General features: G+C 36.3%; 1 protein-coding gene across 1 annotated transcript in view; it reads right to left on the minus strand.

The window, feature by feature from the left end:
• The window catches only part of RNGTT (RNA guanylyltransferase and 5'-phosphatase), a 313,848-nt gene that overhangs the window by 275,035 nt on the left and 24,599 nt on the right, over positions 1-14,214 (minus strand). Inside the window, exons 5-6 of the mRNA XM_030315956.2 lie at positions 8,417-8,492; positions 6,896-7,136 (exon numbers count right to left, since the gene is read on the minus strand). Of these exons, the coding sequence (XP_030171816.1) occupies positions 6,896-7,136; positions 8,417-8,492 (317 nt within the window). The remainder of the gene's footprint in view (positions 1-6,895; positions 7,137-8,416; positions 8,493-14,214) is intronic.

The following is a 14,214-nucleotide window of genomic DNA, read 5'->3' on the forward strand; positions in this document are numbered from 1 at the left end:
AAACACTCTATTCTTCGTGTACTGACATCCAGTCATTTCTCCATGTTCATCAAAAACAGTATTTCTCACTGCACTAACTTCTATCATTACATTGGTAACATCAATATCCATTAGATAATCTTTACCCATCAAACAACCTAGGCTTCACAGTTCAGTAATTTCATTTGCAATGACCATCATCTTTGCATAACTTGAACAACATGCTCCATGGCCACACCATCATCATTCCATACTGCTCTACCTTTCCATTCATCAATTCAACTCACACTGATTGAGTATGCACAACATCCTAAAGCCAACATGCCACTCTTTGACCTTTTTCATTGAATAGCTTAACTCTTTTACCCTAACTATGCTCACTGTTCAATTTCACCAAGACTAACAGTCCCTTCACCTCTCCCTCTTCTCAGTGTAACAGCCCCCAGCCTTACCTTACTTCCTATTCAGCTAGACTCTATGGCTGATAACTTCAATTCTTCTATGCCTGATATCCTCAGTACTCCTCAACCTTTTGTCCTTCCATCACACCCATACTAAATATACCCAACCTTGTATCAACCTACCATTAATCTTCTCTACTCCCACCCACAGACAGCTGAAATTCACAGAGGAAAAAAATCACAGTCTCAGTGCTATGGATGAGATTTCCCTCCTCTTGTGGAAGACCTATTTCTCCATCTGCTTTTGAACTCCATTCCCTTTCATTTCCTCAGACATTGCTGTGTCATTTATTCCCTAAATTATTTTCAAGGTCATTGACTCCACAGCTGCTTATCCACAAGCAATAAATATGCTGGAATTTATTCCATACTAAACAGCCTTTCTGATTCTATCTGCATTAAGCAGTCACCCTTCCTCTCCCTTTCTGATCATAACTAAACTACGTGAATGAACAGCCTGTACTAGTGTGCAGAAAAAGGCCAATACACCAAGTCTGCTTACAAGGTTGGCGCCTGGGAACAAGATTCTCAGAGTGCTCTTAGTCAACTGATAAGGGTGATTCACCATGCCTAGACTATCCGTACGAACAACAGGGCTTATGCTGCACAAACACTTTCCTTCTGGGATTGTGTAACTTTTGGTACACACATAGGCTGCCTATGTGACCAGCCATTACTAAAAACTTGGGCACTAGGGCTCTAGTGAGCTCTAATGAGCTTCCCCAGGCAGAAACATCAGACATGTTGTTGCATCTTCACTGCTGCTGGGAAAGTAAGCTCTGTACAACCTCTCATGGGAAGAAGAGAGCATAAGAAAGCCTACATATGGAATCCACCAGACTCCACTTGTCTTTTTCCCTTGTGATACAGTTGTATATCCTTGGAATATCACTATAATAAACCTTGGCTGTGACTACAACTATATGCTGAGTCCTAGTAAATCTCCAAAAGTGGGGGTGGTATTGAGGACCCCTAACACAATTCTATCTCCATTTTCGCACCTCCCATCAGCTTCTTAAAATCATTAATCTGACCTGTCCCTACTGCATATTACAGAAAATAATCCTCATATTTGTCCCCTCTGTGAGATTTCATACTATCAAGTCACTCACATCACTACCTAACTCTAAACTATTTTTCATATTTCTTTGTCCTCCTGTGCTACATCCAGGAAGAATTTCCTAGATAAATCTTCCAGCTTGATAATTTCCTCTACAGCTAACTTCATTCTGCTATCCAACCCACCTGCGGGGTTGTTAGGTTGGTTTTTTGTTTTGTTTTGTTTTGCTTTAGTTTTAGTTTGTTTATTTTTGAGAAAGAAAGAGCAAGTGGTGGAGGAGCAGAAAGAGGAGAGAGGGAAAGAATCCCAAGCAGGCCCTGCAATGTCAGTGCAAGGCCCAACATGGGGCTGGAACCCATGAACCATGAGGTCATGATCTGAGCCGAAATCAAGAGTCCGACACTTAACCTACTGAGCCACCCAGGTGCCCGGGGAGGGGGGTTAATTATCATTTCCAACGTCTCTAATTGGTTCTTTTTCCTAATAGTCGGTCATTATTTTATAAATTGATATCTTCTCTCATCTTGCAAACAAATGTTCTGTTCGCTTTTTATAAACTGCTCCCTCTGGTATTACCTAAAAAGAATGAAGTAGTTAAAAATGTACTAAGAAAAGATATCCAGAGGTGCCTGAGTGGATCAGCTGGTTATGCGTCCAACTCTTAACTTCAGCTCAGGTCATGATCTCACAGTTGGTGAGTTCAGGCTCCACACTGACAGCACGGAATCTGCTTGGGATCCTCTCCCTTTCTTTCTGCCCCTCTCCCACTCGTGCTCTCTTTCTCCCTCTCTCAAAATAATAAAGAATCTTAAAAAAAAAAAAAAAAAGACATCCAAGTTTTTAAAAAAGCTGCAGAAAAATACATTTACATTACAAGAGGGTGGAGAGCATAGGGCCAAAACTCAACATATGTATATATAAATACATAGGACAATAAGTATTTAGAAGGAAAATCAAAAAGTAGAGAACAGTTGGGAGTGGGAGTGAAAAGACCTTCACTTTTTACTCTATACATTTCTAGATGTTTGTATTTTTATTTTATTAAAAAAAATTGATCTTTATGCCATTTGTGTACACTTTTAAGCTAGGGAAGTAAATGGGAAGAAATTCTTCTAAGATGACAAAATGCCAGTGGTAAGACAAAGGCTGAAGAATTTTAAGTTGTTTTTTTAGTTTTCAAATTTTCTTTAATATAAGTATACTACTTTAATAAGTAAAAAATATATTTAACAATTTTAGAATTTATGAGTATGATTTGAAAAGAGGGGGAAAAAACTACCTAAGTGCTTTGAAATCAAAGCTACCCGCTTTCTCCAAAACAAGAGAAGGGAAGATTTCTGTTTTTGGCAATGGCAGACTAGCTTATTGAGATCAATTCTGCAGCCACGAGAAAAATCTAGATAAAATGTTAAAATCACCTGTTTGAAGACCCTGGAGAATCACAAAGGCAGTAAGAGCTTGACGGGCCAAGAACTCAGAAGGAAAGGAACCCAGAGAGGTGAGCTAGACATCTGGTATAGAATTTCCTCTACAGGCACTGTTTTCAAAATGGTACCTGGGAAGCTAAACACAGCTTTCAAGAATATCACAGGAATGGGAAAATAAAAACTGGAGTTCCAGGCCCCTGAGGAGGAAAGCTCCTGGTTATTTCTCCAGGCTTTCAGCTAGGATCCCCAAAGGTCTATACTCTAAGAATTCAGTTGCATCAAAAAGAGACCGGCCCCCCAAAACTAAAGACTAGTTTCTAAATAATTCAATCCTGACTGAGTTAAGATGCCCTATTCCTAACGCTGTGTAGCAACAAAAGTAAATGTTCTCTGAAGAAAACATTTTATTCTCAAATTATTTCTACAATTTCTCAGACCTAATGCCTAATAATCACAAATATGCAGGTATGCCAAAAAAGAAACAACTAACTAGAAATCAAAAGGACATGAGAAGAAAAACTAAAAAAGACCTAGAAGAGAGCTACATCAATTAGTCATCTGACAAGGTTTTAAAATAACTGGAATTAATAAATTCAAAAAACTAAATGATAAGATGAAGAATTCCAACACAGAAACTGAAAACTGTTTTAAAACTCAAATGAAAATTCCAAAAGTGAAAGTAAAATAACTGAAATTATATACTCAATGGATGGATTTAACATCAGCTTATAGCCACAGAGGCATTAGTACACTGGAAGATAGGTCAGAAGAAAATATCCAGTTTGAAAACTGAAAAAAAAAAAGTGGAAAATATAGAAAAGAACATAAGAAACAGTAGGAGAAGTGGGGGGAAAAGCCTACTGGGTGAGTCTCAGAAGGAAAAGGGAAAAAGAATGGATTTGAACCATATTTGAAGATATAATGCCTGAGAATTGTCTAAAACTAACAATAACAACAACAAATCCAACAGTAGATTCAAGAATCACTATAAATAGAAGGCAGGATAAATACACAAAGAAAACTCCAAGTAGAAATATCATAGTAAAAGTGTTGAAAATCAAAAACAAAAGAAATTAGCTTCAGAGAAGCAACTTCTTTTTTTTAAACAATTTTTTTAATGCTTATTTATTTTTGAAAGAGAGAGAGACAGAGCATGAGCTGGGGAGGGGCAGAGAGAGAGGGAGACACAGAATCCAAAGCAGGCTCCAGGCTCTGAGCTGTCAGCACAGAGCCCACTGCAGGGCTGGAACTCACGGACCACGAACGAGATCATGACCTGAGCCAAAGTCAAACCAAATGAACCACCCAGGCACCCCAAGAAGCAACTTCTTAATAGAAATGGATTATGGAGTATCTTCAAAGTGCCAATCCAAAATTCTACACTGAGAACAAACATTCTTCAAAATGACTACAAGAAAAGACATTCTTACATAAATACTGAATGTGTTGCACAGACCCATATTAAAGAAAATACTAAAGGGAACTCTTCAGTTAGAAGAAAAACTATCCAAATGGAACCATAAAAATATATGAAAGAAAGAAGAACACAAGAAAGGATAAATATGTATATTTAGATAAGTATATCTAATAAACATTCACTGTACAAAATGATGATGAGGATGATGCCTTATGGGGTTTAAAATGCATGTTGAATTAAGATACACAATACCAAAAAGGCAGGAAGAGGTAAACGGAATCAAAGATTCTTGCATTGTTTAAAAAGTGGCAAAAGTACTAATATATACCAGACTTTAACAAGTCCAAGACAGATACTGAAATCTTTTTTCTTTTTTAATGTTTATTTATTATTGAGAGACAGAGAGAGACAGAGCATGAGCATGGAGGGGCAGAGAGAGGAGGAGACACAGAATCTGAAGCAGGCTCCAGGCTCTGAGCTGTCAGCACAGAGCCCAACGTGGGGCTCGAACCCACAAACCACGAGATCATGACCTGAGTCGAAGTCAGATGTTTAACCTACTGAGCTACCCAGGTGCCCCCAGATACTGAAATCTTGAATAACTACTAAAATAACAGTAAAAGAATGTATAACTACCAAGCAATGGGTTGGGGTGATATAAAAACAATTAAGCATAAAGAAGACAAGAAAGAAAAATAAGAAGAACATACCATAAGTGGGAGGTTGGGAGGGGAGACTGCTAAGTTTTAAACCTAATTACATCAGTAAAATAAATGTGTATGGACCAAATACTCCAATAAGGCAAAAACTGTTCACTGGATAAATAAAAGCCAACAACACAATGCTTATAAAAGACATACCTTAAATAAAAGATAATGTTTGAAAGCAAAAGGATAGAAAAAAAGATAATCCATATGAACACTATCCAAAAGAATGTTTGTGCAATCAATCATACTAACATTAGATATTTCCAATGCTAAAAGTGAAGACACTGGGAAAATACAATAATCCTTTACACATATTTGTATAAACTAAATATCACTCCAAATACATAAAGCAAAACTTGACAGAACTAGAAAGAGAAATAGGTAAATCCACAATCATAGTAGGGAAACAAGATTTAGGATTTTATTTTAAATGTTATTTATTTTCCTGAAAGAAACGTGCCCATCTTGGCTATGTTTCTCTTAGTGCTGCTGAAGCTCACTTGCAACTATAGACATTTAATAATACTTGATATTATAAAATAATTGTCATTTTTAAGGCCCCTGCTTCTGGGGGAAAAAAAAAGGAACCTGCAAACGTTAGTATATTTTGCAAAATATTAACTCTTTTCTTTAAACTCTTTTATACAAGTACTATATTGTAATTAAAAAACACATTAAGCATATATATGTTCATATTTAATGTTGTTCTTAAAAATATAGTTGAACAAGAAATGATACTAAAAGAAAGTAATCATCTATGCTATGTTATGCTATTAGCCCTTCTTTAGAATGTGATTCTTATTTTTCTAGGTATGTGATTCATTAACCAATGAGTTATACTAACAGAGTAAGTTTTTTTTTTTTTTAATTACTTCTATGTTTCAAAGCAATGAACACTTTTCAGTGGCCTCAAAGTCTTGAAGTTTGAAATATGTAAGTACATATTAAAACAATGTTTTTCAAAGAGGGACTTTGTCTTAAAAGCTCAAATGACTATATTATATGATTTACATAAAATCCTTGCCTGTGAATCATTGCCTACTAATGACTTGTAGACTTTTACTGCTCAACTATGATATCCCACGTTCTTTAATTATTAACTTCATTAAATTTAATTATCTCCACACTGTCCCTTTGGACTATACCATATATTTGGGTATGCACAACCAGTACTCTCCTTTTCAGCGTCTCTCCTGAACCCCCAAGAAAAGAGAACTCCTAATGGTTTTGTTTGGCCTTTTAATGGGAGTTGTGCATAGAATCAGGAAGATTAATGGGAGTTGTCCACAGAAAAGTCTTCTCAGTTCAACTTTACAGAAAATATGAAAGTATCACCCATGAGGAGCAGAATTTATATGTAAAGGTATTTTAACTACGTGACAATTTTGTAGATTAGCAAAAATTTTCCTATGTAGTTGGAATCTCCCAATACTTTGCAAAAAAAAAAAAGAAAGAAATAGTAAATTCTCAATCTAACATGTAAGAGTTCTTTGGGGGATGGGCTAAATGAGTGATAGGCATTAAGGAAGGTACTTGTTGGGATGAGCACTGGGTGTTATATGTAAGTGAGAAATCACTAAATTCTACTTCTGAAACCACTATTATGCTATATGTTAATTTGATTTAAATAAAATTTAAAAAAAAAAAGAGTTCTTTAGTTTACCTAAGAAACAAAAACAAGATGAACTTAAACTTCTCCCATAGAAAAGGGAGACTCATGGCTATCAAGAATCTTTAGAAACAGCCAGAATGAAATAACCTTATAAATCCAGCTAAACAAACACATAAATCTCAATAAACCTGCAGAAGAAAAAAGTAAAGACTATAATATTTTTAAACATTACCAGTTTTAACCGTTCTTTTCTCCTTTTGCCGAAGGAGGCACTTGACCCAGGTTCTGATTCCTTTTTTCCATCTTCATCCTCATCTTCATCTTCATCATCCTCAAAACACCAATCAGGCAATAGAGGTGGGGGTGGTGCTTCCTCTATATCACCATAGCGACGAAAAAGTTCTTTCAAGTAATCGCCCTTATAAATTCCTGGTGGTCTGGCTTGAGCAAAAGTAGCAACTGCTGCTTCAATGCTATGAAAACAAACACCACGGAGTTTCCTCACTACTCTTCATTTCTGCAGATTTATCAAAACTCACTCTATTTCATACATCAAATGAAGTATAATACATTTATTAAATTGACAAATCACAGTCCCCACTCCCAAGGCATTCAATCTATTAAGGGACAAATTCCTTCTGAAATAGATTTAATATAAGATACATTGATAATTCCTAAAACTTAGAGGTAAGCTGCAATGAGTATATAAAAGAGATCTGGGTAAAGTCTGTGAAAATTTTTAAATAAAGCGTTGAAGGTTGAGGTCTGACTCTAAGGGAAATCAAAGAAATGTGAATAGCCATATGAATAAAAGTAAAAGTCTGCTAGCTTTTAAGAACTTTCAACAGACCCAGGTAACAAGAGCAAAGGTCATCAGACAGAGGCTAAGCATAGGGCAGGGCTGACACAGGAGCCTGGGGTTATTGTGAAAAGCACCTGAAAGCCCAGAAAGTCAAAGCCAGAAGATATGCAGCTGAGAACATATAAACAGGGAAATATACCATCACATGTGTACTTCAGCTGATTATATTCAGAGAAGGACCTACTGTGTGAAAGGCTTTATAAGCAAAAATGATGACACTCAATCAGTAAACAAGAAAGTTCAGGGAGTAATATTCCATATCCCTGAGGAATTTCAGGCAACAAAGGTCCTAATCTCTCAGGATCACTTCAATAAAGGCATGCTTCAAAGAAAGTAACTCTGTCTCAAAAATACTTCCTCCACATACCATTCTAAGTTTTTCCTAATATTCTACAGCTATTTTAAAAAGGTATTATTAAAAAAAAAAAAAAAAAACGAATAAGAGATGCCTAGCTGGCTCCATCCAAACAGCATTTGACTCTTGACAGAGTTGTGAATTTCGAGCGGCACTTTGGGCACAGAGCTTACTTTAAAAAAAAAAAAAAAAAAGAACAGAACAATAACAACAGTAGTAACTTCCAAAGGTGAATGTAAACAAAATATTGAAGGAAAAAAAAAAGTATCTCTGATAATTCTGGAGTATGTGAAAAAATCTGGAAAAGAAAATACATAGTATATAAAAATCCATAAGCACTCAACTAAAATGCTACTTAGTACAAAATACCAGGTAATAAATGGTATTCTAAAGATTAACCAAGTCTAAAATGAAAACCACTTCAAATTTTGTCATGACTTCACCAAAAATTTAGCAATATAAAATGATAAAACTAAAAAATCAATACACTTTTTATCAATTACCAGTCTTCTGCCATTATAATAAGAAACAAATACCTCCAATCCATTTTCTCCACCAAAAAGGCACATATGAGGAAACCAGTGCGATTGAAACCATGGGTACAATGAACACCTAGAAAATAAAGTAGCCTTGGTTTAAAATTATCACTTCAGAAACCACATCTTAAAATTCCAACCTGCAATCAAAACATTTTAATGATTTTATAAAATTACATTTTTAAAAACCTGGCTCTCTCTTATTAGTAGTAACTTGTCAATTTAACTTGCTTAGAATCTAATTTGAAGCACTAGTTAGAAGTTTAGTATATATTGGTTACAAATTATCTTTAAGATCTAAAGATTTCTCTTAAAACTAAATGATCCCAAGCACTCTAAATAAGAAGGCTGGGTTTTTGTTTTTGTTTTTTTAATTTTAGTGAGAGAGGGGAAAGAGAGGGAGAGAAAGGGGGAGAGAGGGAGGGAGAGAAGGAGGGAGGGGGAGAGAGAGAGAGAAAGAGGGAGGGAGGGAGGGGAAAGGAGAGGGGGAGGGGGAGAGGGAGGGGGAGGGGAAGGGGGAGAGAGGGGGAGAGAGGGAGAGAGGGGAAGAGGGGGAGAGGGGGAGAGGGGGAGAGGGGGAGAGGGGGAGAGGGGGAGGGGGGGAGAGGGGGAGGGGGAGAGGGGGAGAGGGGGAGAGGGGGAGAGGGGGAGAGGGGGGGAGGGGGAGGGAGAGGGAGAAAATCCTAAGCAGGTTCCACACTCAGTGCAGAGCCCCACGTGTGGCTCAATCCTGTGACCCTGGGACCATGACCTGAACCTAAATCAAGGGCCAAACATTCAATTGACTGAGCCACCCAGGCGCCCAAGAAGGTATTTTTATCAAACACACAACTCTAAAGGATGGACGTGCACGCGCGTACACACACACACACACACACACACACACACAGGATACTTCACTGGATATAGAAAACATTTGACTAATGGATAGTAAGTATTATAAAAATAAAACTACTTTGAAGTTCTCTTAGAAACCAAATGATAGCATCTTTACATTACCTTACAAGATTTAAAATAAATTTTCAGAAAAACCTGAGAAAAAGGAATTTATTTTTCAGGATATTTTCAAGATTAGTGTGATCCTACCTCTACATTCCAAACAGCTGCAAATGAGTTTCATAAATTCCAAAAATGACTGCATTTTTTTTTTAAGTTTATTTATTTACTTTGAGAGAGACAGACACAGCACCAGTCGGGGAGCAGCAGAGAGAAAGGGAGGGAGGGAGGGGGAAGAGGAGAGGGGAGAGAGAAAGAGAGAGAAAGGGAGAGAGAGGGAGAGAGAATATCCCAAGCAGGCTCCACGCTGCCAGCACACAGCCGAATGCGGGACTTGAACCCATGAAGCCACAAGATTGTAAGCTGAAATCAAAAGTTGGACACTTAACCAACTTAGCCACCAAGGCACCCCCTGACTGCATTTTTAAATTATTTTAACTATTTTGAAAAGGCAATTAAAACAGCTTGGTGGACACTACTAACATAACATTACTTCCAGATTAACTCACTTTTCTTGCAAACCTCAAAAATGAAGCCTGTCCTGTTATCTCTGTTTAATGGAAGGATATCCTGACATTTAAGACTATACCTTCTTAACAAACTACTCTTCTCTTTGTATATAAAGCATCCTGATAGAGGGTAACCAAAATCAAATACAGAAATAAACTAAAAGTTAGAATTACAAAACTTCTAGAAGAAAATATGGGAGAAAACCTTTGCAACTTTAATGTAAGAAAAGACTTCTTAGACAAAACATGAAATAAAAGGAAATATTGACAAATTGGACTACTTCATGATGGCAAATGTTTGCTCTTTGAAAGATGTCATTAAAAAAATAAAAACACCAGCCACAGAATATATTCAAGTTACATATATTTGATAAAGGACTTATATCCAAAATATGTGAAGAACTCTTACAATTCAATAAGACAAGCGCCCTAATATTTTTTAAACTGGGCAAGAGATTTAAATAGATGTTTTACAAAATGATATGTGTAAATGGTCAAGAAGTACAAGAAATTAATTTTCATGAAAATGCAAACTAAAACCACAATGCAATTGAAAAGACTGACCATATCAAATGTAAGTGAGGATGTACAGTAACTAAAACCCTCATGCACTGCTGGTAGGAATGTAAAATGCTTTACATCCTTTAGAGATCACTTAAGAGAACAGGTAATCACTTTAGAGAACAGTTTAGCAGTTTCTTAAAAAGTTAAACATTTAGGCTCTTTCCATAATTTGGCTATTGTTGAGAGTGCTGAGGGGAAGGAACAAAAAAAAAGAGGTTAGAGTGGGAGAGAGCCAAAGCATAAGAGACTGTTAAAAACTGAGAACAAACTGAGGGTTGATGGGGGGTGGGAGGGAGGGGAGGGTGGGTGATGGGTATTGAAGAGGGCACCTTTTGGGATGAGCACTGGGTGTTGTATGGAAACCAATTTGACAATAAATTTCATATATAAAATAAAATTAAAAAAAAAAAAAGTTAAACATACACCTAAATCAAATGACCAAAACATTCTATTCCTGGTTATTTACCAAAGTAGAATAAAAATCTATGTGCAAAGACACATATAAAGATGAATGTCCACAGCAACTTTATTTATAATGGGCCAAACACTGTAAACATCCCAAATGTCAATTATCAAGTGAAAGGATAAACATGTAGTATGTCCATGCAATAACTACTACTCAGCCATAAAAATGAATTAGTAATAAATGCAATGAGGATGATTTCAAAACCTTTAGGCTGTGTGAGAGCAGCAGAAAACAAAAAAGTATGTATACAAATTTCATTTACATAAAATTCTAAAATATGCAACAATTTGTATGGAATTATGAATACAGAATATTGTATGGAATAATTATGGCCAAAGCAACCCTGAAGAAAAATAACAAAACTGGAGGTATTGCACTTCCTGATTTCAAACTATACTACAAAACAGCAGTGATAAGGGGCGCCTGGGTGGCGCAGTCGGTTAAGCGTCCGACTTCAGCCAGGTCACGATCTCGCGGTCCACGAGTTCGAGCCCCGCGTCGGGCTCTGGGCTGATGGCTCAGAGCCTGGAGGCTGTTTCCGATTCTGTGTCTCCCTCTCTCTCTGCCCCTCCCCCGTTCATGCTCTGTCTCTCTCTGTCCCAAAAATAAATAAACGTTGAAAAAAAAAAAAAAAAATCAAAACAGCAGTGATAAAAACAGTATGTACTGGCATAAAAAGAAACATATAAGCCAACAGAACATAACAGGTAACCTAGAATTCAACTTCGGCATATACGGTCAACTAATATTCGACAAGGGAAGCCAGAACACTCAATAGGGAAATGACAGTCTATTCAACAAATGGTGTTCATGCAGAAAATAAAACCAGACCCCTATCTTACACCAGTCACAAAAATTAACTCCAAATGGATCAAAGACTTAAACATCAGACCCAACGCCATAAAACTCATAGAAGAAAACGTAGGGAAGAAACTACTCAACATTGGTCTTGCCAATGATTTTTTGGATATGACACGAAAACCACAAATAACCAAAGCAAATGGAACTACATCAAACTTAAAAGTTTCTGCACAAAAGAAAGAAACAATAAAATGAAAAGGCAACCTACAGAATGGGAAAGAAATTTTGCAAACCATACATCAGATAACAAACTAATATCTAAAATATATAAAGAACTCATATAACTCATTAACAAAAAAACAAGCCAATTAAAAAATGGGCATAGGATCTGAATAGACATTTTTCTATAGACATTCAAACGGCCAAGAGGTATATGAAAAGATGCTTAACATCGATAATCATCAGGGAAATGCAAATCAAAACCACAATGATGTTATCACCTCACACCTCTTAAATGGCTATCAAGAAAACAAGAGTAAGTATTGGCAAGGGTGTGAGGAAAGGGGGAACCCTCACACACTGTTGGTGGGAATATACATTGGTTCAAACACTATGGAAAACATTATGGAGGTTCTCCAAGAAATTAAATATAGATCTACCATATGATCCAGCAATTCCACTTCTGGGCATATACCTAAAGAAAATGAAAATAGGATATTGAAGAGATATACGCACTTCCATGTTTATTGCATCATTATTCACAATAGCCAAGATATGGAACAATATAAGTGCCCATCAACAGATGAATGTATGAATAAAGAAGATGTGGGGTGTGTGGGTGGATGTGAATGAAATATTTCCATTTCCAACAATAGAGATGGACTTGAGTATATTGTGCTAACAAGTGAGGTAAGTCAGACAGTAAAAGACAAGTATCGTACAATATTACTTATATGTGAAATCTAAAAAAGCCAGACTTATAAAAATAGAGAGTAAAACGGTGGTTACCAGAAAATGGGGGGTGAGGGGGGGTGATACAGGACAGGGTTATTTAAGGATGCAAACTTGCAATGAGTAGCAAATAAGACCTGGAGATCTAATGCACAGTATAGTGAATACAGACAATACCATATTATGACCATCAAACTTGCAAAGAAACTACAATTTAAATTATTCCAACCACTAAAAAGAAAAAATAATTACATAATGTGATAGAGGTGTTAGTTATTGTTACAATGGCACTCACATTACAATGTATAAATACATCAAATTAACACATTACAAACCTTAAATTTACACAATGTCATATGTCAAATATATTTCAATTAAAACAAATTCTAAAAAATACAACCTATAATTATAGAAAATAGAAAGAGATTGTCTAATCTACAACTAAGAGTTGTAGAGAGGACGGACACAAATGTGCTGAACCTTGACTGTAGGTTCATGGGTATCTACACCACTAAATTGTACATGCAGTTTATTAAAAACCTCAATAATGTTGATTGTTTTTAAAACTAGATGTTGAAGTGAGATGCTGATTTAAGTCTGCAATTGGCATTAATTACATATTCTAAATATTAATGTTCATCAATGTGGCCTTGTTTTCAGCAATTGACTCTATCAAAAATGTTGTAACTTTAATACGTTTCTAAAGGTATACCAATAAAGTATCATTTTCATGTCATTTCTGTAACAGGGTAAGAGTTCTTTCCAAAAGAAGGTTTTTGCTACTTAAAAAAAAAAATTAAAAACCCGTATCTTAGAGTTACCACCAACTAAACCAAATCACCTATTTCTACATTCATAGTAAATAATCATTAAAATTTAAAATAAAAACTTTAGCCAATGAATAACACTCAACTAACAAGGATACAAAGGAACTGCAGACAGGAGCAATCCGTGCAAATAAAAATATATATGAATCAAAACACTACATATGGCTAACTATAAATGAATCAGAATGGCTAAAACATGGAAAATAAGAAAGTAATACCAAATGCAGTTGGAGACAATGAAAGGGTCAACATTCTGAAGAAACTTGTGTACCATACTAGAGATTATAAGGGCAATGGAGAGATGGAGAGATACTAAAATTTTTTAAGCATGGCAATAAAATTATCATGTTTTAGAAAACACTCTCCAATGGCAGCTCAACAGAAGGGCAACAATGAAAGCAAGAACAAAACTAAAGAAGCCATCTCAGTAATTTATGTGACAGATAAGGGTCTAAACAACAAGGGTCATGGTGATGAGGATAATGAGAGAAGGTAGACTGAAGAGACATTTAAAGCAGAACCTCCAGGGGCACCTGGATGGCTCAGTCAGTTGAGTGTCTGACTTCAGCTCAGGTCATGAGTTCAAGCCCCGCACTGGGCTCTGTGCTGACAGCTCAGAGCCTGGAGCCTGCTTTGGATTCTGTGCCTCCCTCTCTCTACCCTTTCCCCGCTCATGCTCTGTCT

The sequence above is a fragment of the Lynx canadensis genome, chromosome B2 (genome assembly GCF_007474595.2).
Source record: "Lynx canadensis isolate LIC74 chromosome B2, mLynCan4.pri.v2, whole genome shotgun sequence".
Lineage (NCBI taxonomy): Eukaryota > Metazoa > Chordata > Mammalia > Carnivora > Felidae > Lynx > Lynx canadensis.